The sequence below is a fragment of the Cryptomeria japonica genome, chromosome 4 (genome assembly GCF_030272615.1).
Source record: "Cryptomeria japonica chromosome 4, Sugi_1.0, whole genome shotgun sequence".
NCBI lineage: Eukaryota > Viridiplantae > Streptophyta > Pinopsida > Cupressales > Cupressaceae > Cryptomeria > Cryptomeria japonica.
This window is the reverse complement of record NC_081408.1, coordinates 553,423,480-553,451,094: the sequence shown is the minus strand read 5'-3', so window position 1 is coordinate 553,451,094 and position 27,615 is coordinate 553,423,480. Positions and strand designations below refer to the sequence as shown.

The window sequence follows — 27,615 nt, the reverse complement described above, 5'->3', positions numbered from 1 at the left end:
AGTCGGAATGCTCTCATCAAAGAGGATCTGGTCCAGGACAAAGATGATCTCCTCTAGCTCAGCATCATCCAAGAAGATCAAGCAAGGATAAGGGCGACTTCCTCCAGTCTAGCATCAATAAGGACGACCTTCTTCGATCCAGCATCATCAGGATAAGGGCGACCTCTTCCAGTCCAGTATTCCAAGGCGAGGTACATCATCATCCTACAAATCAAGGACACAAGAAGTCAGAGCAAAGGGTTCGTTGAAGAAGCAGATAATTCTAGAAGAGTTAATTAAAGCTAACTTCTCAACATTACTAAATTGAGTATCAACCAAGTGTCAAATGAGGTGGCATCCCAGTCATCACTCCTCCAGTCAGATTGATCCACCTCAGCATGTCCAGATTCAATGTACCTAACTCATGGGTGATGGCACAAACTTCGATGTACCTACCCTGGCTATTCATTGGTGGAATTTTCCAGAGAGGACATGTGTCCAAGCAATACAATTATTTCATTGGTCAAGCATTAAATGTTATGTAATGGTTGCAACAAACCCTAATTAGGGTTTTCATTGTAAAATCTTGGCCATTGATCTCGAATTGATCTAAGCCATCGAATTGTATTGAGGGCACTATATAAGCCCCGACATTTCATTTGTAAAGGCGGTTGGAAGCAGTTAGTTAATAGAAGACAGATAGAGAGTAGTTAGAAGGTGATTAGCTAGTTGATAGAATAGCAACTAGAGTAGAGTAGAGAGAGAAGGCAAAGATTGTTGCCAAGATGTTGTAAGAGACTTGTAAAACTTCATTGAAGAAATGGTGAAATTTATGGATCGATTCGACAATTTGCATGGTCTCTATACTTCTCATATTTGATTTCATGTTATTAGATGAGTGGAAGAAATGTGCTTGATTGATGGTGAAATTTGTATATCCATACTACTAGCAGTTTGTTGATTGCAGACTTGCCTTGTGTAGTCAACTGGAATCATTCAGCTTAAGCTTAACTTCAATTGTCGCTTCTTCATTGATATGCATTAGCCTGATGGTGTCTATGCCTGCAGTGATGATTTGAACATCATAAAGCTTTCCTTTGAAGATCGCACTAACCTTGTGGAGATGGTCTTGGGATGTCAAAACAAGACTTAGTTAGAATTTCATCAAAGATCATTCATTGCTCTTACATTCTTAGTGTTAGGATTAGATCCTTTTCCTCGCCCTCGTCTTTTTTCCTTTTTTTCAAATCTAAGGCAGTAAAATCCTGTGTTCCAGCAATATTCAAAGCAAATCAGAAGTTTAGTCATCAAGTGTAAGTCCCCTTGTGATTCCAGCAAATTACATCATACCACAGAGAGCTTATCCACACGTAGAGATCCTACATACAAGAACCTTGAAGTCATCCCGATTGATCCTTTTCGCGATATCTTCAGCATTCGGAGACTTTACTCAAGAGAGGATAAGGTACCCTTGGGTATTTTATTTTGTGTTTGGTCGTGTACAAAAAACACATCAACAATTACCCATGTGTGTGCAATTGAGTTTATTCCCCTCAACAAGAAGACTATGATCTTCAGGTGCCCCTGTGATTAGCTACGTAGTATATCTAAACTTCATAAGCATCCTGGACAGAGCCTCACTGCCAGTTGGACGTCTATAGCCCCAACAAGGTTACCGCCGCAATCTCACGAATATTGCTCCATTGCTAGTCGGGCGTCCATAGCCCCGATGGAGTTACTCGCATGTTCCCATTAGCCATTCATTTTCTTTCTTCAAATTTTCTCTTTCATTTTCTCATTTTTCTCTTTTGATATTGCTTTTTTGTTCTATCAATTCCTTTGGCTCATAAGCAAGGAAGCTTACTAGGGTTTGAGGATTGCGGTGGCGCTGAAGCAAGACTTTGGATTTTTCACTAATCATAGCTTCGCTTGAAAACCATAATGACGTGGAGTTTTTTAATGTGTAAAGATATAATAATCGAAAGATGTCAGTATCAAGATACAGAAAGTGATTCTCTTCCAAGTCAAGTACAATTCCTAACCAGATGATAATTTCAGAGAGTAACCACCTCGGATTCTAAAGTACTTCATGAATAGATATCTAAGAAATGAGTCTAACATAAAATCCAAGATGTTGCCAGTGTGTGAGAAAACAACACAGACGCCTTTCTCACAAATGGAGGCTCCCACTCAGGACACCTAAACTAAACAAACCACCGACAACAAACTAAGCTAAAGCGCACACCAAAAGCAAACCAAAAGCAAACTACCTAAAGAAAGCAAACAACTAAACTACAAGAGCCATTCGAGATCATGAGTCAAATGACTCAAGGCAAATTAAGAACAAGGCTCAAAAGACCCCTAACTAAAACACACGAAAGGAAAACCTATTCTAAAAGCTATATACAAGACTCCTAGACATGACACGACTCAAAGAAGCGACATATGTACATGAATTTACATGATTTCTCAGGTTGTTCAATAGGAGCGTGGCAAAAGAGATGGTTCTTAATCGAGCAAATTCATCCTTAAATACAAAAAAGCAAGCTCTCACCATGCATCTCTCATATTCAAGCAAGGTTTCATGTAAGATAATCAACCGAGGCAACTCATTAGGTCCATGATCAATCCAAATGCAAGTTGTTTTCCCAAAACTCCAATAATCAAAATCATAATAACTTTCAAGGCTAGGATTAAGGAAAGATGCAACCTGGCATATTTCAGTCTCAAATGGAAATGCTTGCTCAAATGGAAGCATTTGCTCGTAATTCAATGCATTGTCGGAAGCGAGGTCATCAGCTGCTTCAAGAGGTCGCCATTGGTGATGTACTATTCCACGAGCATTCACAACATGTTGATCCTGATTCGCAAACTCTTCTTGGAGCAAACTTAGCACCCCTTCAAATAGCTCAGCTTTCTTTACTTTCATAGTGACATCTTGCATAAACCATGCACCTTCATAAAATTTTGTGAGCATATCTTCAAAAACTAGGGACTCCTTGAATGATTGAGCTTCAAACATCTCCTCTAGTTGATCAAATTCAATTTCTGGTGGCTTTTTATCTTCAAGCATAGTCTCGGGAGGCCGAAGTTGATGATGAATCACATCACTCACCATAACTTGTTTGTCTTGAAATTTTTTTGGTAGTGATTCCATTTGTACTTCCTCTATAAGGTCCTTCAGCGTGCCTTTAAATAGCATGATGATGATGGTGTCTCTGAGCGCCCCCTCGAATTGTTCTTCATATTTGGGCTCACTTATGATGATTTGTAGCTCTTTGTTCAACATCTCAACTTGATTGTCCTCTGCAAGGATGCTACTTGAAACTTCTTGCAATTCATTCTCAATAATCTCTTTTTGTAGCATGAATGAAAATTCCTCAAGGAATGATTCATCTTCTCCTTTGATTGTTTGCTTGACATTTTGATCTTCCCTTATTTTTGCTTCTTCATCTTGCATTTCACAGCATTCTTCTTCAGGTGCCAGGCATAGTGAGCTATCCATTGTAATATATTGATCATCAGGTGAACTTGTATCATCAACTTGCAACTGCCTTCTTTCACAATCAAGTGGTGTAGTGATATCTTGTTCATATGTTCTTCAGAATTCTGTTGTGAGATGTGCACCCCAGGATTTGTTCATGATGCACTCTTCTTCAGATAAGATTGGCATTCCAAACTGATACCTGACTTGGTTGATGGCCATTTCACACAATGAGCAAGTAAATTTGGAGTGAGGTGCATTGTGAATCCTACACCATAATGGTAGTAATATGTCTTCTAAATGCATTTTACCATTCAAAATAAGCTGACTCTCGATCATCCATAAGAAGCTTGAAAGAGGATCTTTTCTCTCTGGGACACTGAAATTGCCTTCTTCTGCTTCTGGTCTAGGAACATCCCAAAATAAGATCTTTCCGTGTGCTGCCGATTCCATCCTTGATAAGTATTTCAAGCAATGCATTTCATCATGTTCGTTTGTCTCATGGATTCGACACGGCCCTGGTCTTGCAAACTCGGACTATCTACGTGGGTAAAGTTGTGCATTCAATCTCCACCAGAGTTGAAGAAAATCAACTTGTTGCTCATCATGAGATTGTTGTTGCTCCATTGAGAAATATATATATATATATATATATATATATATATATATTTATTTATTTTTTTTGGATTTTCCGTTTTTTGATTTTTTTGATTTTTTTTTTTTTTTTTTGATTTTCTATTCTTTTACTTTTTTTGGATTTTCTGGAATAAGAGAGATCTTGAATATCTCAGATTCAATTTGAAAGCTCAATTGGTTCCAGTTGCACAAAGTGCTTCCTTTCTTCGCAAGTCTACCAAAGGATGACTTCCAGCATCAAATGCTTCATTCATGTATCCACAATTATGCCTTCCTTGTGCTTAATTTCTGTTGGGCGTTGAGGGTGATTCATCCGTTGATCTTCCTTGGATTTCAAGAGTTTGCATTCGCTGTCAGGCACTCCTAATTTTGTTGAGCGTGTGTTGTGACGTATTCACACATCGCCCCATTGCAAATGGGGACCCCTGCTTTTTGCTTTCTAGGGTTTGTTTTCTAGGTCTTTTAGGGTTTTGTCTGTTAGCCTTTAGCTTTCGAGTGTCGCCAGGGGGATCACCTGGATAGCAGGTTCTGCTTGAGTTAGGTCAAGTTGGTGAGTGATGAAGTCTGGAATGTCCTGATCCTGAAATTTGGCTAAGTCTGGAATGTCCTAATCCTGAAATTTGGCTAAGTCTGGAATGTCCTGATCCTGAAATTTGACTAAGTCTGGAAAACTGAAGAATCCTCCAAAAACTAGATTTTGCAATATAACTCCTGGAGGTCTGAAACCACTCTCAAACATCTTGAAAGTATATATGGAATATAACTTCTTATACTTAAATGTTATATTCCATAAAATTATCCTGACAGAGAGTCTAAAAATGTCAAATTTCGCTACTGACCCTTCCAGAGGGTCCAAAGCGAATTTCACTCCTGACCCTTCCAAAGGGTCCAGAGCGAAAATCTCCATAAGACATTCTAGTTTGACCCAAACTTAGAACCAATTCGTTCCCAGGCATCTTTGAGGGCAAAACACTTGCTTGGATGGAAAAATGTGAAAATCAAGTTAGGATTTTGGCCAAGATTAGGAATTTCGCTCCTGACCCTTCCAAAGGGTCCAGAGCGAAAATCCTTATACACCTCAATTTATCACTTATCAAGACCAAGTTCCTAGTTTCCAAGGCACGTGTGGAAGTGTTTTTGAATGTTCTTGCCTTGAGAGGGAGTTGGATGATTTCAAAGATCAAGATTTTGCTTAAAAAGTGATTTTTGCTCTTGACCCTTCCAGAGGGTCCAGAACGAAAATCAACCTAGGATTCATTTCTTGCCTTATTTGACCAAATTTTGATTTTCAAGGCATTTTGAAGGGAAAAGTGGACATGTTTGGACTTTGGAAATGTTTGAAAACCTTGAAAAATGATGGATTCTAGCCTGGAAGAGGAATTTCGCTCCTGACCCTTTCAAAGGGTCTAGAGTGAAATTCATCATAAACTTCATTTGCCACCTTGTTTGAGCTTGAAACCTTGTTCCTAACTTGGAAAATGATCTAATTTTGCCTTGTGAAGTGGTTTGAAACTTGAACACTAAGCAATTTGGCCTAGAATGAAGATTTCGCTCCTGACCCTTCTAAAGGGTCCAGAGCGAAAATCTTATTTGAGCTTATTTTTCACTAATTTTGGCTAAATTGTGATGTGCAGGGTCTCTTGGAGTGAAGATTGGACATCATTTAAAGATTTGGAAGCATGCGAAATGAAGATTTTTGGACAAAATGGTGAATTTCGCTCCTGACCCTTCCAAGGGGTCCAGAGCGAAATTCGCAATAGCTCTCATGTTGCAATGAAAAAGGTCAAAGCATAGGCATGAATGGAAGAAGAATAGCTTGTTTTTGCCTCCTGAAGAAGTTTCAACTTTAAAGAATGAAGGATTTTGCTTAAAACCTAATTTTCGCTCCTGACCCTTCTAGAGGGTCCAGAGCGAAAATCTCTATGAGGGGTATTTCTTGCCTTGTTTGGTCAAATTGAGAAGTCTAAGGCATCATGAAAGGAAAAATGAGCATATTCAAACCCTTAGGCATGTTTAGAAATCATTGAAAGGTGAAGGAATTGAGCCAAATGGTGAAATTCGCTCCTGACCCCTCTAGAGGGTTCAGGGTGAAAATTCTAAAACCTATCTTTTCTTCCAAAGTTTGGGCAAAGCTAAACTTAAGCATGGGTTTGAGGAGACTTTTGAATTGCCTTGAAGTGAAATTGGATTGTTAAAAATGAAAATTTTGAAGCCAAGAAAGAATTTCGCTCCTGACCCTTCCAGAGGGTCCAGGGCGAAATTTCCAAATCCCCTATTTTGCCTTGCAAAAACAGAGCAAGTTTGGATGGAGTAAATGAGGAAAACCATTGCCTAACTTTGAGTGAGGCATTCAAGACAAAATGATGAAGGAGTAAGCTTAAAATGAAAAAATCGCTCCTGACCCTTCCAGAGGGTCCAGGGTGAAATCATCAAAAAATCTATCATTCAACCTTGATTGATCAAGTCCAAGGCAAATTGCAAAATTGTGAAGACAAAGTCGTGGAAATTTGCAAAAATGTAGGTGGAGAAAATTTCAATTTGATCAAGTAAACAAGCCTGGATGGGTTCAAACAAGTCTTGAAGTGAACCTAGACCTTCATCACTATTGAATATTTCAAAGCCTAAGGAGAAAGGAAGCTCCATTAAGCCTCAATCAAACCTCCATATTCCCAAATTTTCACCAAACTTGCTAAAATTAAGACATTTGGGGAGGTTAAATTAAGTTCGCATAATTTGAGGCCTTTGTAATTGAATTGATTAATTTTCAAGCCTTAAAATAAATGTAAAAATCCACCCTTAAAGCTTTGAAATTAATTAAAAAAAAATGAAAAAATTAAGTTGAGGGCTCAATATTTGTTATTTGCCTTTATTTGCCAAGTCGGCCATCCTTCAAAAAGGGGGTTTTATTTCATTTTATTTCCTTTTTGTCAAGTCGGCCTCAACAAGAATTAGGGTGAGCGCCCTATATAAGGAAGGAGTATTGTTTCAAAATTTAAATCATTCATTCATTCCTTCTTATGCGAATTTGAGGAGCACATTAGAGGAGTGAAATCTAGCAGATTGGAGGCGAATTTCTTACTAAGTTGGAGGCTAAATCCCAGAATTTGCTAAATGTTGGAGGCTAAAGAAGGTGAAGCTTTTGAAAGCTAATTGAGGCGTAATTCATCCAAAGGAAGACCACAATTCAACCCTTGTCCAGCAAAATCCGGTCTTCTTTCTTCATTTTCCAAGGTTTTATAGTTAGTCTTTCAAAGGAGAAGGTATGAAGAATCATTTTGAAGTTCTTATTCAAGATTTATTTTGATTACATTGCAATTAATTTGAAAAATTAGAATTCTGGATTTATCATGTCATTTCCAAATTAATATCTTAAATCATTCTCTTGAAAGGTCCTAAATTCTATGCATTAAGGTTTGATGCTCAAAGACTAACTTTAATCTTTTGTGTAGGCATCAAATGGCGGCCTCGGAGTCGGAGGATCAATTACTTGGCAGACCCTCATCAAAGAAGATCAAGCCAGGACAAGGACGACCTCCTCCAGTCCAGCATCAACAAGGACGACCTCCTCCAATCCAGCATCAACAAGGACGACCTTCTCCATCTATCTTCTAGTCCAACATTTGAAGGAAAGCATCACCAAATTGAGCATCAACCAAGTGTTAGACAAGGTGGCATCCTAGTCATCATTCCTCCAGTCGGGTTGGTCCACCTCAGCATGTCCAGATTCAATGTACCTGACTCATTAAAGGTGGCACAAACTTTGATGTACCTACCTCGGCTATCTATTGGTCGAATATTCCAGAGAAGACATGTGTCCAAATAATGCAATTATTTCATTGGTCAGAATTAAGTTTGTTGTAACAAACCCTAATTAGGGTTTCATTGTAAAATCTTGGCCATTGATCTCAAATTGATCCAAGCCATTGAATGGTATTGTGGGCACTATATAAGCCCTGGCTCTTTATTTGTAAAGGCTAATAGTGAGTGAATAGGAGTCAACGATAGTTAGTCAGTAGTTAGAAGGTGAATAGTTAGCTAATAGTGAATAGTCAGTTGATAGAATAGCAATTAGAGTAGAATAGAAAGAGAAGGCAAAGATTGTTGCCAAGATGTTGTTGTAAAAGACTTGTAAAATTTCATTGAAGAAATGGTGAAATCTATGGGTCGATTCAACAATTTGCATGGTCTCTATACTTCTCATATTTGATTTCATGTTATTAGATGAATGGAAGAAATGTGTTTGATTGATGGTGAAATTTGTATATCCATACTACTAGCAGTTTGTTGATTGCAGACTTGCCTTGTGTAGTCAACTGGAATCATTCAGCTTAAGCTCAACTTCAATTGTCGCTTCTTCATTGATATGCATCAGCCTGATGGTGTCTATGCCTGTAGCGATGATCTAAACATCACAAAGCTTTCCTCCGAAGATCGCACTAACCTTGTGGAGATGGTCCTGGGATGTCAAAACAAGACTTAGTTAGAATTTCATCAAAACTCAATCATTGCTCCTACATTTCTTAGTATCAGAATTAGATCCTTTCCTCGCTCTCATCCTTTTTTCCTTTTTTCAAAAAGTCTAGGCTAGTGAAATCCTGTGTTCCAACAATATTCAAAGCAAAACAGACGTTTAGGTCGTCAAGTGTAAGTTCCCTTGTGATTCCAGCAAAATCACATCATACCACAGAGAGCTTATCCACACGTAGAGATCCTACATACAAAGAACCTTGAAGTCATCCCGATTGATCCTTTTCGCGACATCTTCAACATTCGGAGACTTTATTCAAGAGAGGATAAGGTACCCTTTAGGTATTTTATTCTGTGTTCGCATGTGCATAAAAAACACTTCAACAGCATTGGAGAAGGGTGAAAAGCTTTGGATAACTCCTCTAAATATGACTTGATAAAATCTGGATTTTAGTTGCTCAGGTGTTCATCGCGATAGTGCCATCCTTCTAGCGCCAATTCTGTTGATGTGTTTTTCATGCACATGCGAACACAGAATAAAATACCAAGGTATCTTATCCTCTCTTGAGCAAAGTTATCCGAATGCTGAAGATTTGCCTAAGGATCAATCGAAATAACTCCAAGGTTCTTATATGTAGGGTTTCTACGTGTGGATAAGCTCAATTTGGTCTGATGTGATTATGCTGGAATCACAAGGGGACTTACATTCGAATGCCTGAGCGTTTGATTTGCTGGAACTCAAGTCCTATCTACTCACCGGGATAATAAAGAAATAACCAAAAGGCATAGGGTTTAGAGAGTCTAATCTAAGACCTAGAATGTAAGAAGATAGATGAACGACTAGGTGGAGTCCTACTGGGTTGGGTCTCACCATCAATTTGAACAGTTTGACACCAACTCAGTGCAGTCTTCTAAGGGATGCTTCGAATATGTTCGAATCGTTACACCATCAGACACTGATCACCATTCAAGTTAATGCATGAACAATAGATGCATAACAATTTGAGATTAAGCTCATTCAATGCTAGTTGACCACACAAGGCACACTTACAATCAGTAAGAGGCTAGTGGTTTGGACTAGGCAGATTCCACGCGAGTGCATTCAGTAACTTCCTTCATTCAATCTAATCATTTACCATCTAAAATGAAGATTCAACGAGAAACCATGGATATTGCAAAGAAACAACAAACTTCACCATAACTTCAATGAAAATGGAGTTCATTTACAATCAAGGCAACAATTTCTTGCCTTCTCTTCCTAATCTACTCTAATTGCTATTCTATTTGCTATTCTTACTATTAGCTATTCTAACCACTATTAACTAACTATTAACCTTTACAAATGAAGAGCCAAAGCTTTATATAGAGAGCTCTTTACATTTCAATGGCTATGATTGATTTACAATCAATGGCTAGGATTACAAAATGAAAACCCTAATTAGGGTTTGTTACAACAAACTCCTCTTAGCCAATGAGAAAACTACATTTTATGAGTGTGGACCAATAGGAAACAGGAGTAGGTACATTGAAGTCTGTGCTTTCGCTGGTGAGTCAGGTACATTGAATCTGGACATGCTGATGTGGACCTATCTGACTTGAGGAACTGTGACTGGGATGCCACCTTGTCCTGCGTTTGTGCTTTGCCTTCATGGAAGCAATTGAATTGTCTAAGTCCTCTTTTACTTGGGTCTTTGTGCTTGGGCCTAAGTCAAAAGTGGTGTTGTCATACTTATGAGGAGCAATGTCTCCCTTTGCTTTGTTTACCTTTGGCATGGCTATCTTCACTGTATGGTTACCTACCTCATCTCTCTGGATGGTGGAAAATCTCTTGGCTGGTTTTTTGACAACAACCTTTTCTAGTCTGGCCAAGAAATCTGCCATATCATCCTCCTCTGAATCCTCTATTACTGGTGTGTTTATTTTCAACCTCTCCTTCAGCCAATCAGGAATAGTGGGCTACTCAATGCCTTCCATCTCCTAATTGCCTTCTTCAAACCCAATACCTCGAAGGGCGGAAATCATCCCTTCTTGAAACTCTCCTTCTTCAACACCCATTTCATTTTCTGATTCTATAATCTCTGTGCCAGTGGGAGACGGTGGTTGTTCATCTTCTTGGTGGACTGATTCTGCATTCTCCTCATGAATTGAAAAAGGAATGCCTATCTTCATCAATGACTCATTAATAGTTAATATATATTTTTCATTCTTAGATGTGGCAGAACGAGAGGGTTCGACCCTTTGCTTCTTTTGAGCAAGCTCCTCATTTACAATTGCTTTCCCCTTTCTTTTAGCACTAACACTTTGAGTTGCTTCTTCATTTGAGGAATATCCTTCTGCTGCCCCCATTAGGGTATACGTCAAAGTTATATTTTTCCTCTTCAGCCTGCGACACTGCTGGTCTACCCTCCACCTGGTATACTGCATAACTGTCCGCATCAGAGTGCTTAAATCTGCATGCTTTGGCTCTAACCACTTGATAGGAGGAAGGGGTGCATGTTCATCAAAGCCGGGCTGAGTATGTTCTTCTTTATCTTCCAATTGATCTGGCACAAGAAAAGGTTCAGTCATTCTGATGAAATTTATTGATGGAAAACAACCTTTTCTTGATATCAAATTCTTCTGCAACATTAGCCCAAAAATCTTCTATGTCTACCCTTTGTCTAAATCTTCCTTCATTTGCTGATCTGATATTGTTATGAGGATCATAATTTTCTCTAGGTCAATAGAACGTGAAAGGGTACCACTGCATCTCTAGCCTGGCACTCTCGGCTGCCTGTGCTGTCAAACAGTACTCTTCCATATTTCCAATAAAGAATGGAAATGTGATTGCTGCCTTTTGCCTTATCCTTTTGAAATTCTGATATGTCTCTAGTTGCCTAAGAACTTCAAGGAGAATCATTCGATTGGTTGGGTTAATTGGAAGTTTGTAAGGACGACCTTCAAAGCCTTGGACCCTGATGTATGTAAATTTTGGAAACTGGATAAACCAGGATCCATATCTGTTGATCAAACTTTTAGCTTCAGGAGACAACCTTTGGTGAGTTCCTCCTTGCAATGTCCTTGTAATGTACATCAAGAATGCATCATGTGCTCGATAGCTCTTCTCCTTAAGTTGCAGTTGCGGGTAACAATCATAGGACCGGAATTCATTCTCTCCATTGCCAACTATGCCTCTACAAATGAATCCAAAATATCTATAGGTTGCAGCTAGCAGGTAGACTATGTAAGAACTCATGTAGAATGATTTTGTCTTCTCTAAATTTATCAATTGCTCATGAAGGTTATTGATGATTATGCGAGACCAATTAAACATCCCGACTCCTTAGGTGATTTCTTCCATGAAGTAATACATCCATGTTTCGAATGGTGTACCCTTAAGGCTGCCCATTAGCCTATTCAGCAGCAGAATAATGTCTCCATATTCTTCCTTGAAGTATGGGCTTAGCAGGACCTTAGACACTTTCCCTTGGGGTCTCTTCTTTTCCAACTAGGATTTATTAACATTGGCTGCACAGAGCTCAGAATGAGCATCATAAATCCTTCTAGTATAATCTTTTGTCTTGTAGGTGGTCTTATTATATTTTGGAATTCCAAATGTTTCCTGGATGGATAGCCCTGAAAGGTTGGCTAAAACTCTTCCATCAGGTGCAACGATTTCCCTTGACTGTGCATTGTAGTGTCTAGCACATTCAACCTTTAACTCAACACATTTCTTAGGCAGAGGAAATCCGGTTGCTTGGACGATACCATTCCTCATCATCTGGCAGGCTATGGGTGTTGGTAGGTGTCCATCAAGACCATACATTCTTTTCTTGAACTCTTCAAGGTCAATATGTCCAAGGTTAGTATCTATGACATTCTTCCATTTAGACTTGATCTTGGATTCCATCTGCCTCTCTTTGCTGGCAAACTTCATTGATGCTTCCTGAATGGTGTTCCCTGCAAAACACACGAAAACTTAATATTATTTTCTGATTTTCAAACCCTTTTCCTAAAAATTTCACTTTCAGCCTGATTAATGTTTAAGTTTCTGTGAATAAGGAGATTGAAAGTGAAGGGTTTGGTCAAGAAATTGAGAAAAAAATGAGGAAAATAAGACAGAAAGTGAAGGAAATTTAGTGAGATTGAGATTTTGAATTCTCTTTATGACTGAAATTTACCTGATTCTGAAAATCTGTCTTATAATCAGAGAAAATACTTAATTTCTTGACCTCCAACACAGAAGATTTTCACTTCTTGAAAATAAAAAAAAATTCACAAACTTGAGAGAAAACTTCTTCTCAGATGCTCTCTGAATTCTCAACTTGAATAGTGAATTGTGAGAGTGAATTAGTTGAGAATATATAGAGTTTAGGATTCTTAAACTTAGAATTTTTATTTTTGTTTTTTTAATTATTTTTTTATTTTTTTGTGTTTTTTTTTTGTTTTAAGTCTTTCCAAAATGGAAAGTTTATTTTCCTCTCAAAATTTCATCCTTTGCCAAAAAAGCAAAGAATCTTCTAGAATTTTCCAAAATTCTTGAATTTCTTTGAAAATTTTTTTAAGTGTTGAAAATAATGGAAATACTTTTGAAAATAAAAATTATTTTTCAAATTGCTGGTCTGATTTCATGTGTGAATTTGTCAAATTTGTCAGATTGATTGTCTTTTTTTTTGATCCATGGGTCAATTTTCATCTCTTGTTAGGCATCTTCACAAATTCCATTTATGTCTGTGTTTGATCAAACTTGTTTGATTAATCCTTCAAGGGTTTGGACAATTTATTTTCCAATTTTGTCTTATGTCTTGGGTTGCCAATTTATGTTCTAGGCTTTGCTTTATTCATCTTGGATGATCTTGAGATGGTATGTTTGCTTTGGCAGTCTTGGAGGATAGATTTTAATATTCATTCCCTCCTTATGTATTGATGGATTTGGAAGGTGTTCAGACATGCTACTTTATTCCTTGAGTGAACTTAAAAGATTTTATCATGTTTGAATGCCTTCATCTTGGCCAGGCGGAGTTCTCAGTCCATTGGACAAGTTTCAATTTGTGTTTTATTTCTTTTCCCCTAGGCAAACTTGAATCTTGTTTGTCTTGTCAATTCGTGTCTTGGATCAGACTTTGGAGGGATCTTTAGATAGTCATCCTTTGGTGAATCTTCATGCGTTATAGGCAAACTTTCAACATGCTGTCTTATGCCATCTTTATTAACTGCAGACTGGAGTTTTAACAGGGTTTGGACATCATTCGTCATGTCTTGGTGAATTTGGAGAGAGTTTGGACAGTCATATGTCTTCTTGTCTTTGGCAGATTTAGAAATATGATCAGTCAATTCATTTTCCAACTTTCCTTGATCTTGTTTTATGGTGAACTTGGAAGGATTCAAGACAAGCTTTTATTTCTTCTTTCAAGGCAAACTTTGATCATCTTGTGTCATGTCATGTTTTATGGGAGAGATTTTATGCTTGGATGCCTTCCTCTTGGCAAGGTGGAGTTTACATGCTCTTGGACAAGTTTGCTTTGGAAGATCATTAGAAGACTGTCAAAACATGTGCAGACCTGAATAATCTCCCTCCTTCAAGGCGGACTTAGAGATGATCGAGGGAAGTTTAGAATATATTAAGACATGAATGCTTTATCGATTTGTCTTTGTGCCAATCGAACCTTCAATTTGCTGTCTTCAACCTTGCTGATCATGGCGAACTTGGATTGTAGCAGTTAGACAACTTTGTTTGGCTTTCAAACTTTTGGATACACTTTACCTCTTATCTCCAAGGCGAATTCTGTCTGAAATCAAATTCTTTTATGCTTGGAGCTGTTCAATCTTTGCTTATCCTTGGCGAATTTTGCAGAGATTTATGCTCTTCTTATGCGAATTTTGCTTGGCAAAGAGAAGTGTTAATAAAACCTTCTCTTATAGCTTCTTGGCGATTTCTAGAAGCTTTATTGTTTTATTCTAGAAGGCGAACCTTGGAAGCTTCTATTCATACGATTTTTAGAAAGCTTTATTCTTCTTGTTTCATCCCTTTGCTTTCTTCTAGAAGGCGAGTTTTGGAAGCCTCTATTCATATGTTTTATTGATTTAATTGTTTTCTTCTAGAATACGATTTATGAGAGCTTTATTGGTTTTCTTCTAGAAGGCAAATCTTGAAGAAGTTTAGATGCCATGTCATAACATTTCTAATCCAAGACTTAGGCGAACTTCTTTATTAGCTTTATTGGCTAACATCTTTGATTTCCATTTTGCTATCTTTAAAGTGAATTTGTGAATGCCATGTCACTTATTTTATTGCCAACTTGTCAACTTTGCCCAATTCCAACATGGCGAGTTTGGGTGATGCACATCGACACATATATTTCAACTTGGAAGGCGGACTTGGATAAGACTTTGCCAAGGTGGAGTTTGGAGAGTGTCTAGACAAACTTGAGCAATCCTTTTCCACACTAGCATGGGCGGGTTTTAAACGGGTCTTAGATAATATGCACAGGGCAGACTTTGAAGATTCTTTGACATGCCAAACTTTCCCTAGGAAGGGCGGACTTAGGAGTGTTTATGCCAACTTGATGAAGGCGGACTTGGATGGTCTCCTTCAATACTTGTTTTTATTTCTCTCCTTGTCTTGGCGGACTTGGAAGAGTGTTAGTCATCTTCACCTTATGCCAAGGTAGGGCGGACTTTGGAGGACGTTTGCCATGTCTTTCTAGCTTGAGCTCAACCATATGTAGGAGTTTGCTTAACCTTTGCCAGGAGTTAGTTAATTGATGGTAGGAGTTTATCATTCATTGGACTACTTTTATTGTTCCTAGGCGAACCTTGATCTTGCCTGAACATCTTTCATACTTGACATCCTTAGGCGAATTTGACTGATCATCTACCATTCCACTTGTTTGTCTTTGAGCTGGAGGCACTTGTTTAAACCTCTACCATTTTTACTTCTCCAACTTAGGCAAAAATATCTAAATTCTTCCTCCATACTTGGTCAATAGTGTTCATGCCATGTTAATACCATGCTGGTTCGTTTGGAACAAACACCCTAATCTGGATTTCCATTTTGCTTTTTGCACTTGGAGACCTCATTTTCGAAATTTGAGAACATGGGCACTGATAATATGGCTGATCTTCTGGAACAAAACCCAAATTAGGGTTTCATTTCGCTTTTTGCCCTTAAAAGACAATTTTCAAAATTTGAGAACATGGGTAGGACCAATATGACCTAAAGAACAAAACCCTAATCTCAGAAAAAGCAAAAATTTCAAAACCCTGCTTTGTATATCTAGAGACAAGATTTTCAAATTCTGACAAAATGGATAGTATTGAAATAACTTGAGGAACAAAACCCATATGCCACTTTCAAAAAAGAGGAAAAAAGAAAAAAAGCAGAATTTTTTTAAAAATAGAAAGTTGTCAGAAATGACCCAAAGCAATTGCGATCCTCATCCTTTAGACCTTCTAAGCAGTTTGGCAACATTCAGATGCAATTCTGAGCAAGATTTCTCAATTTGGCTCGGGATGACCTCGAAAACTCTAACTTAAAACTCTCTCAGAAAATGGACTTATGAAACTGCAGAGCTTAAGAGTCTAAGACCACTCTAAAAAGCGAAACTAGGGGGTCCTCATCTGCGATGGGGCAATGTGTGAAATAGGTCACAACAGTACCCTACGGGCTCGCAGGTGCCTGCGATGATAATGGCCACTTCCAAAATAAAAGCAAAATGAACTTCTGATTTCAATGTTTATAACTGCCCAAAATAGGCTATAGAAGACTCAAATTATTAATGCAAAAGACCAAATTGAGATCCAAGCAATACAACTGGCAAAAATAAGCCAAAGAGGGCTATGTGTTGAAAGTGAAATTTCTGATCACAATGACTACAAACTGATAGAACCACTATAAAATACAAAAAAATTATACACTTTGAAAAAAAGTTGCACATGGAAAGGAGTCCATATGAGCTTGAATGATGCCCCAAAAGTTGTGAAAACAAGGATTTTGCAATTTTTGAAAGATCTGTGTATGGAAATCAAATCCTCCACCATTGTGAAAAACACAAAATTCTACCCCAAATAAATAAAAAATTGCTCGGAAAAAGGAGTCTGGATGATTAAGATATCACTATTTGAAAATCGACTGCATAATTGTAATGTTTGAATTGCCGCCACACCTCCAAACTTCAAATGGCTTTAGATTTCGCCTCCGGAGTCGGATTTGGATGAAACAAAAGGTAATTGTGACTTTCCAAACCTCTTGAATCCAATGGTGGCCTCAAATTTGACCCAAGAAGCTCCATTTTGACTTGCAACAAAAAATCCATGAATCCAAAACTCCAGTTGCACCAAAATTCTCTCAAATGGCAAACCAGTGGCACTCTAAAAGCTTTGATACCATGTAAAGTTTGGCTATGAATTTAGCCACCCAAGATCTAGAGACCAAATGGAAAGCACATAAACAAGAGAGAAAGAATGTGACAAGAATAAACTGTATTCCTATCAATGATACAATAGAATAAAATCAACTGGATTCGATATAATATGATGTGCAATGAATTGTCAATGAATATTACATAGGAGATCCCTTTGTTATATAGCCAAGGTGAGAGCATAGGAGTGCATAAGATTATGACGTCGTAATCTTATGACACGAGACAAAAAGAGATAACCTATCACGCCACCTAAAGTGACCACATGATAACACCACTAAAGGTGGAAAAGTGCAACCACGAAAGGTGGATATGATAATGTGATAAAGGCACTAAAGGTGGAGACACCACATAAAGTGGAAATGATAGCATGATAATGCCACCTAAAGTGGAGATGCTCCAACTACTCCTATGTGCTTCCCTAAGTAAGCTTATGTGATGTGTAATTAGGACCTAGGTGAGAAATAACCAAGGTAAAACACCTTAATTACACCAAAAAGAAATATAAAAAAAATGATTTTAAAGCAAGGTATAAAAAAAGAAAATGTATCAATGTCTACGAAATACCAAGAATAGGTCAAAAGGACTAGAATGTACGATTGCTAGAATAGTGAAGTACTGTGGCATAAAGGGTCTTGGACTCAAAACAAACATCAAAAAGAAAATGAAAGAAAGAAAACGACAAGGAGGGGTAAACATAAAATGGTAACTTTGAAACAAGTACTAGTAGATGCATGAAAGGAGCACCTCTCAAAAGTGGTTCAAGTAGATGGAAACCAACACTCACAACCAAGGCAGGAAGCAAAAATCAATAGGTGTTTGTACTCGAACATGTGTTAGAGGAGCCAATGCTATTATCATCAATCATCGCAAGAGTACCAATACAAGAACTTAGAATGCCCATCAGGAGAGTCCAAGGTTAATGGGGCTAGTTTGGACCAACTTAGGAGTTAGTTAATTCCTCTTAGAAACTCCATTAACACCCAAGGCTAAAAAAGTATAGGTTATGGAGAAGAAATTGATAGTGTGAACTTGCCCTTGAGACCTTTCTAGTAAGAAATGAGTGCTAAATGGTCCTTGATGTCAAAAAGAGATAGGCCAATGTTGGAATGTACAATTGTTGCAATATAGTAGTGGCAGGGAAAAAAAGGGCCCTACACTTGAAAAAAAACATCAAATAGAAAATAAAAGAAAGAAAAGAAATAGACAAGGAGTGGTAAACATAGAACAGTAACATGGAAGCAAAAAATATGGTCAAGTATCTCTTATTAGGCTAGCAAGAGAAAGGGGATATAGAGCCACCAAAATATCTATACAAACAAATGTTAAATTCCATGGATTTTATAGTAGATAGGACACTAGAAAATATAATGCTCCATAGGCTCCAACTCCTAGAGAGAACAAAGGTGGTAAAATATGGTCGTTAATCTCAACTAGAAGTTTGTGGTAGTACATTTTCAATTGGCCAAGAGGAATCCTCAAACTTGAGATCAATGATGTTGAAGATAGTCCTAGATACAACTTGTAAAATGCTCAATGTAGAAATTCATCTTGGGATTATGAGAATGCAAACTTGCAAAGGGGAGGTGAAAGTGATTAGGATGTTCCAATGGTAAGTGTCCTTTGTTGCAACGATTGTACACTTTTTTTTCAAGATGACAATGAAGAGCATTAAGGAGTACATGAAAGGAGGAAGATTGTCTAAAGATGCTGATAGACTAGGAGAGAAAACAGATCTAGAAAACCAACATCGTTGATGCCTAGTGGGACTTGAAGAGGCAATTTCCTTCAAGGAACAAAATGCTAGAAAAGGATACCTCCTTTAGGTCAAAGTAGAATCAAATGAGTTGGAAGATTCTCTCAAGGTGAAAGGGTTGAGCAGCGAATTTGGGTTGAGCATATCCGGATTATATGCTGAAGTAAAACAATATTTGATTGAAATTAGGACCAAACCGATTCAATGAATAGGATGAAATATAACCTTTTCAATTTTATGAAAACCTTTACAAAGTTTCTTCTCAATGGATGAAATGGAGCAACACGTATGTGTCCTCATAAAGAGCCATGATCTGGTCTGAGTGCAAACGAACTGGAAGCTGTTAGGGGAGGAGAAGTTCTATAATGCCAAATGGCTGTTGCATGGCTTTCTTTATCACCAAACAAGAGGACTGAATCTTTCAAGCAGTGGTTTTGATTCCTCAAAAAGTTGAGTACTTTTATCAAGTTTAAACCAACAAGAGACCTGCCAAGTATGTTATGTTGCAAGGTGTTCGCCCTTGGTCTCCTTGTGTTGTGCAATACAGCGCTCGGATTTGCAACATGGCTTAATCAACTCCCGCGGATTCATTAATTCTCGCGGTTGTATCGGGAATTAATAGGTCGATTTTTTGATGCAACAACAACTGTGTCTCTAACAAGTGGTATCGAACCCTGGTTCACGGGTTCAAACTCCTCGCTTGTGTTGGGGGGGAATTGTTGCAAGATGTGCACCCTTGGTCTCCTTGTGTTGTGTAGCGCAGCGCTCGGGTTTGCAACATGGCTTAACCGCCTCCCGTGGATTCATTAAGACTTGCGGTTGTATCGGGCATTAATAGGTTGATTTTTTGGTGCAACGGCAACTGTGTTTCTAACATGTTATGTGTGTAGGTTGGGTTACATTTTTTTAGTCAGCACTGGCATTAGGCTTCACTTTAAAGAATATATGAATAATTGCAGGATACATAAGAACCTTAGAGCTTATCAAGAATTTGGGCACTCAACTATGCAAGAATCTGTGTTAAAATCCCATCTGGACAAGCCTCTCCATGATAGATTGATTTTATAAGTCAAAGGTGTAGAGTGGGAACAATCTTTGGATCATGAAAGTAGACCCTTCAGGGTGTGTCACAAGCACAGGTTTTCTATGACAATAAGGCATACAATCCATCTCCAAGCACCAAAAACATGTACCAAAGAATTGGAAACAAGTCCACTCCAATTCAGAGAGGGGGAATATGAACCTGTCAATTAGCAAATGCATCAACAACATGAACAAGGTTTTTTCACCTGTTGGCATGTCTAGGGCATGCCCTTGGTAGCCCTCAATTATGTCTTAGATGTACATGAGGTGCCGAAGATGTGCCTTGGGATTGCCTAAGGGGTAATCCAGACTTGGATCTGGACCTGTTCTGGCTGGATATGGAAGCCAAGTCTTGCGTACTTGGTAACATGGCATGCATTTTATAATCTTTGATCAATCTAATGCTTCTTCTTGTTTTTTACCATGTTCTTTTTGTGGATGAATTACTGGTGTTTATAAAATTTGTTCATGATTCATTCTTTTGTACCGTAGAAGTTCATATTGATTTTAGTTTTCTAGAATCAGTTTCTAGTTTTGGCTGTCAATAACATCGTCCAAGCTTAAAGCTGCAGCATATACACTTGTGATAATACCTTGAATAAAGCATTTCTTTTCCTGAATACTTGTTTGTAAGGAAAAAAGATAATAACCACAGCTCTAGACATGAATTTTGTTTGTGTGTACCCATCTTGTAGTGAGGAAGATATTGTAACTGAATATACAAACTGTTTGTGAATAGAATCTAAATGAAAACACTCAACAAAGATTGAATAAATGTACGAATACTTGGTAACTTTGTTATTTATTTGTTAAATTCATTTGTTATTTTAGTAGTTTCGTGAATAAGTTTTCACACTCCACATCAGAAAATCTATTGTTGTGTCAAATTTAGCTGGTTACTGATGTCACTTAAAATGCAGAGAAATGCTTGTGCAGCTCTAACAGCAATTATGAATGCAAATCTCCATCTTTATATAGTTGTTGTGGAGTCGCCTCATCTGGTATGTAATAATTATAAAATAAATCAAGTTTTGGGGTTACATGCGCATCTATTTAATTGTTGAACCTTATTGCTTAAAGGAAACATTTTTACATGCAAATTTTTAAAATATGCTCTTTTGCAGTCTTGAGGTTTTTAAAATTCATATCTCATCCTTTCTTTCAGATGGAAAGACTTCTACACTGTCTTGAAAATCATGATAAAGGGCTTCAAATCAATGTTGCTGCTGCAGTAAGTGTTTTGGCACAACGGTAATAACTAGTGTTTCTCATGGATAACTGCAGGTGTCTATGTTGCTTGAATCATTTTTGTTTGTGTCCATTGAGAGGTTATTTTGTCAAACTGAAGTAGAATTATGCTGTGCTTAGTTCAAGTTCTGTTTGAAAACATTTCTTTCTTTTATGTCTCATTTGTTCTAACTTTGTAAGGTATATGCAGTGGTGAGGGATTGCAGATTATAAAAGCAACTGAAGCTGATATGAAACTTCTTTCTTTACTTGAGTGTGCAGATGATTGTATGTTTTGCTTTGCAGTAATCCTTCAATTATTTTATATACAAGGTTGAATGTACTGATATTAGGTGCTTTTAATGTGGGTTTTTTTGGGGTGGGAGCACTTAATATTTGTCAATGGTATGTTCTTGAAATTACCCATAGGAACACAATGTTTGTAATCTAGATATTACTATTTGCAGTGAGGCTAGGTGAAGAGATCACTGATGCAATCTGTGCATTAGCCGTTCATCAAGAAATGAGGTTACGTCTAGTTACAAAGGTATGCATTTCTCTACCTTTTCCTTGGGAGCATTAATTATAGTTCATAAAATTCCTAGTGAGTTATCTGTTACTTGGATTGATACCCACTGAAGGTATAGTTAGTTATGTTTGGGATCGGGACTTTGAAAACTCTCAATGATCGTCCCAGAAGCAAACGATCAGATATATGAGTATCATGATGTTAGGTCCCATACAAATAACAAAGAGAACAAAACATAGTTGCAGAGAAAAATATGCACATAATTTCACACATAAGCAGCATATCATCTTTCCATTATTATGCACATACAAATCCATATGCATATGGATATTACATCGTATTTGCAACTACCTGAACCAATTTGACACGCACGCACATTACATTGCATATACAACTACCTAGACCAATTTGGATACAAGCACCACAAATTAATGAAATGGGAAGTATAATTAAGATGGTAAAGATTAGGATTGGTTCGTTAGGAGTTTGAACCAATATTTGAAATAAACCACTATATAATCCTAATTCTACTGAGCTACACACACGCACATATTACATTGCATTTACAAGTTTACAACTTACCCAAACCAATTCTGGTGCAACCAGCACAAATTAATAAAAAGGAAAAGTATAATTAAGGTGGTGAAGATTAGGATTGGTTTGTTAGGACTTAGAATTCATATTCTTAACAAATTCCTCTATAATCCTAATTCCATTGAGCTATCATTCTATGCAACCTGTAACGATGCAAAGGGTGATCTCAACTCAAAAGTTAGCAAAATGCTTAAATATGATGGAAACCACTGCACATGATCCATAGCAGCAAAAATCTTTTGGGGAAAAAATTAGCAAACCAAAAGCATAATATTTTAAAAATAGATTGGGACTAAATTGGATAAGGGAGAAAAACTTGTTTTTTGTATTAAGTATCATAGAACAATTACAAACTTATTACAAATATCAGTTCCTTTCGAGCAAGCTTATTACAAATACTAGCTCCTTTCGAGCACAAATACAAGCTCCTTTCGAGCACCAAACTAGAAACAACAATTGGAAGACCAAGGGTCACAACTTAGAAATCCACTTTAAACAATGTGACAAATACAACCAATGGAAGACCAAGAGTCACAACTTAGAATTCCACAAAGATGTCCCTCTTGGGAGTTGAACTTGGGTCTCCACATTGAGAACTCAATGCTTTAACCAACTAAGCTCAACCCCCTAGACGAAAAACTTGTTTTTGAAATTGAAAGGCATCACAATAATATAGAGATATAGAGAGCTAATAAAATCGAGAGTTTAGCCCATCGATTTTGGAATATAGATTTTTTTTTTTTTTGATCGGTAAAAGGCCGAAGCTTGAATTTTTTTTATTAATTAAAGAAAATGATTACAAACTCCATTCAGTGTGGGCACCGATAGGAAAGAATGGAGGAAGAAAACCCCCGATCTCGCCCAAATCTCTTAGAGGATCATAATCTAATGATACCCATAAACAAGAAAGAGAACCAGATACAATAGCCCATGGGAAAATCCCATCCAACAAAGCTATATGACAGAGAGATATGATTCTAGAAATTTAGAAGATCTAAAAGAGCTGCTCCAGCCTAAAAAATGATAACTGCTTCACCCATGATAGCCTGGATCAACTCCTTAGAAGCAGGTTACAAATGATCTGCAAAAGATCTTTCGGCCAAGATCAGTGTCAGAGAAAACACTACAGAGCTTAAATAAGAGAGCAATGTCAAGAAACTCCTTGAATGAGTAATGAAGCACCGGAAACCTCAAGGGGAAGGCCCTGCAAGGCTTATCGTGACCAAACCTGCATAAAAACCACCAGACTAATCCTACAACAAGCACTTAACGAGAAGTTAGCCCAGAAAAACCACACAACTAGTGGTGCCAAACCTTCACAATTAATCTGCAACATCCTCAGAGACTATAGGAGATGTTAAGAATAAAAACTCATGTCATAAAGAGCTAAAGACCCAGAGCCGAGTTACAGGAAGAAGCTCACATAATCACCATAGAAGCTTACAATAGCAGATAAGGACAATCACCTTATTGAATCATTCAATAACTTTTAAAAGAAAGCAAAGGCCAAGCACTACTTGACAAAACCAGACAAAAACCTCTATACATTTATATAAAAATTCTTACTTATACAAACCCATCTCCAAAAATACTGATATATATATATATATATATATAGAGAGAGAGAGAGAGAGAGAGAGAGAGAGAGAGAGAGAGAGAGAGAGAGATATACGAGAGTATATTATATATATGTATATATATATATATCAAAATCAATTTAAATTTATCAACTGATTAAAAGCTTGGAGCGAGCTGAAATGAGCTATTAGACATCAAGGGCCAGCAATTCATCCAGTATAAATAAATACTGCCAGAGTAAAAACGATAAATTTAATCATAAACATTTTCAAAATACTAAGTCCGACTTACGAAGGAACGACCCAGCAAAAGGAAAAAGAAGCAGAACTATAGTTTAGAGTAAAATATCTTCCTTATCAGTCATATGCTTAAAAAAGTATTGACTATTCTAGGTCGAAAGCAAGCTATAAACACTTGAGAGACTTAAGGAGGCGGGAAGCTTGAAACCATGATGAGCCCCTCTAACCAACCCGACCTCTCCTAACCTGCTCCTGTGGAGCCTTTTCTCCAGAGTTGGCTGGCAAATTGGCAGGGGGGGAAGCAGGGGAAGGAGGAATTGCCACATCGTTCAGAACCACTTCGATATTCTCAGCTTCTAGATAGTTAGCAAACCATTTGTTGCACATTGGTTTCTTAACCTGCAAAAGCCACATAAGGAAGAAGAAATTCCTTTGCCTAATTGGGTTGTAGGCTTCATAAGCTATCGGGTCCTCTATTGACAGAATTGGGTATCTCGGCACCCGATTATTCATCCTGATGAAAATATCATAGTCATGAGGCTTCAGGGCAGTGAGCTCCTTGTCGATATTGACCACCAACCTCTCCAATTCACTAAGCAGTTCCTTCTTGAAGACCTTTTTACAGAGTTTCATTACCACATTCCCGTCATTCTCAAAATGCATAGCCACTGCCAAGAACATTGCGACAATGTCTGAATTGGCTCTAGTGCGGTTTTCATTCATAATATAGTCATTCCCAAGGGTTTTCAAAACCGCCTTGATGACTAGAGGGTTCGGATGGACCAGGATGCCTTTCAATCTCTCCTTAATTTCTCCTACAAAAGCCATTTGCCGCTTGAGCCCTATTAGTCTTAGCGGAGTATCCATCAGAGCTTTTTGAAAAAACATATAAGCCAAAACCTAGGCAAAACAGACTTAAATAGAGCTAGAATTAAATGTATTGAGAAATACAGCTCATCTTACCATAGAGGGACGATAGATACTGATAGATGATAGAGATCGGAGGGTCAAGATATGATGAAAGCAATCTCCATGATCATGGTAATTATTACCGCCGTCTCTACATGAATGAGCTATTAAGCAATTGCTTGCAAATGCAGAAAGGGGGTCACATCAACATCACAAGAATGCCATCAAGTTGGTACTAATCGAGGGGAGTTACTGACAAGAGATGTCCCGAAAAAGGAATGAACTGCCTTTAAAAAATGGCTAAAAGCCATAGGTAAATATGATCTAAATCGTTGCTAAAAATAGAATAATAAAGTAGATAATGCTAACTCTTGAAGCACCATAATCTCTTATTCCTATTAGTATACACTATATCTATATGAATATTAATACATATACATCCAAGCATATATATATCTATAATTAATTGTATACATGCATTTCTATATACATATGCATATCCATATATACATATGCATACTAATAGACATAAAATCTTATAAGGCTCTAAGAGGTGATCTTAAGAAGATGTATGAAATTAAGCTTTCCACGAAAAGACCAGAGAGCCAGAAAAATAAAAACTGAGAGCTTAGAGACAAGCTTATTAAATTCTTCGATCTCAGGTTAGCCTCCTAAGGGAGCGGAGACTCTCCTCCTCCACAAGACCACCCAAGCTGACCAAGGCCAAAGGGCTGGGATAACCCAATTGGCTAAAGCAAAGGGGGAGGACCCCCTCCTAACTGATGAACTGCCCATCAACTCCAGCATTAGCTAATTCATCCGCTCTGGAGTTTCCTTCTCTATAAATATGGTTAAAGGTCGTTTTCTTGAAATCTTTAAGGAGACCAAGAGCTCTAGACAAGAGCACATTCAACTTCCAATTAGACAGAGAACCTTTTCTAAGGCCATTGATAATAATGGTCGAGTCTCCTTCAATGGCTAGTTTACGAATACCTCTATTTTGGCAAAGAAGGAGACCTTCAATTAGGGCTAAGATTTCAGCCTTGTTGTTGGATTCAAACCCTATGGGTTTTGCTACCCTAGCCAATTCCCTCCCACCCTCATCATGTAGACAACATCCGATGCCTGCAGGACCTGGATTCCCTCGGGAGGCACCATCAAAGTTTAGCTTAACCCAACCTTTTTTAGGGGCTCTCCACTTGCAGGCCTTTCTTAACTCCTGATTGTTAGAGTTGCCATTTCCAATAAAGGAAGGGATCCTCAAACCAAACCACCGCCCCCTCATCTTCTCATCCCAGTAGGTCATCTCTGAGAGATTACTAGGAAATTTAGAGGTTCTACTATTTAAAGTCTCCATTATTGAGGCTTCTATTTTATTCACCAGAAGGGTCCACCCCATCTTCTACTCCTTGAAGAGTTTCCTATTGCATTCCTTCCAGAGTTCCCAGATAACCAAAGAGGGGGCTAGGTTCCAAAGCCCCCCATAAAGGGAGTTCTTAAAAAGGATTGGCCATGCCTGAAACATCCCAAGGATAGTATTGGGAAAGGCTGAGAACCACCTTAATTTGGTGCACAACCACAACCAACACTTAGAGGCATAATTGCAATTGAGAAGGATGTGGTCTTTGCTTTCTTCAGCCTCTTCGCACAAGGGACATCTACTAGGGCCTGCATAGCCCATCTTTTTGAATCTGTCTGTTGTTAAAATCTTATTTTGGAGAGCTAACCATGAGAACAATCCTGCCTTTGGTAGACACATCTTGTCCCAACACAAAGCTGCAGGGACAAAGGTGGAAGAGGAAAGCTGTTGACTCAGGAGGAGATTATAACCATCTTTTGAGGTATATTCTCCTGATTTTGACCTATCCCAGACAAGAGTATCTGACCCTAAGTTGAAAATGACCATCCTTCTCTTAAGGATGTCTTGAAGCAACAATTTCTCCTCGGCAGGGATGTTTACTTGATCAAGGGATCTCCAAGACCAACCCTTAGCTAAGTCCCCCTCAGAAGGCATGATGTAGTCCTTGACATACCTACCCCACACATATTCAAGCACTACTCTTGATGATTCTAGGTCAACTTTTTGCTGAAGGACTGGAAAACCTCCCCAAGAGTCAAACCAAAAGAGGGCTTTATCCCCCTTTCCTAGATTCCATGATAATTTGTCTAAGATGATTTTCCTACAATTCAACATAAAGTTCCATATACGCGAGCCTCTCGGAGGGGAGGAATCTCTGAAGAGGCTCATATGGTCCCTACCACGGAGATATTTATGATAGAGGATTTGGGCCCACTTAAGATGAGGAGATCTGAACATTCTCCATACTAATTTGGCCCCTAACGCCCTGCTCTGGACCTTAATGTCCTTAATCCCAATACCCCCTGCCGACTTAGGCCTACAAATCTTGTCCCAGGCCATTAGGGAGATTCGTTTCTTCTCTTCCACCCCTTGCCAAAAGAAAGATCTTAGATGTCTGTTTAGTACTTCCTTTTTGGATTGGGGCAGGTTGAAACATGAAAGCTGGTAGATTGGCATAGCAGCCAGAACCGATTTAACCAGAGTAGCTCTGCCCGCAGAGGATAGCCACTTACCCTTCCAGGTTGCTACCCTACTTTTAATCTTTTCTACTACTCCATCCCACAGATTAGATGACCCAGAGCCCTTATCCAAGGGCAAGCCTAGATACTTATAGGGGAGGCTTCCTAGATTGAAATTCAAAATGCCACATATGTCT

At 38.1% G+C, this 27,615-nt stretch overlaps 1 protein-coding gene across 1 annotated transcript in view; it reads left to right on the top strand.

Moving 5' to 3' along the window:
• The window catches only part of LOC131070280 (uncharacterized), a 64,665-nt gene that overhangs the window by 22,265 nt on the left and 14,785 nt on the right, over positions 1-27,615 (top strand). The window contains exons 5-8 of the mRNA XM_058005788.1: positions 20,725-20,805; positions 20,970-21,055; positions 21,243-21,319; positions 21,499-21,578. Of these exons, the coding sequence (XP_057861771.1) occupies positions 20,725-20,805; positions 20,970-21,055; positions 21,243-21,319; positions 21,499-21,578 (324 nt within the window). The remainder of the gene's footprint in view (positions 1-20,724; positions 20,806-20,969; positions 21,056-21,242; positions 21,320-21,498; positions 21,579-27,615) is intronic.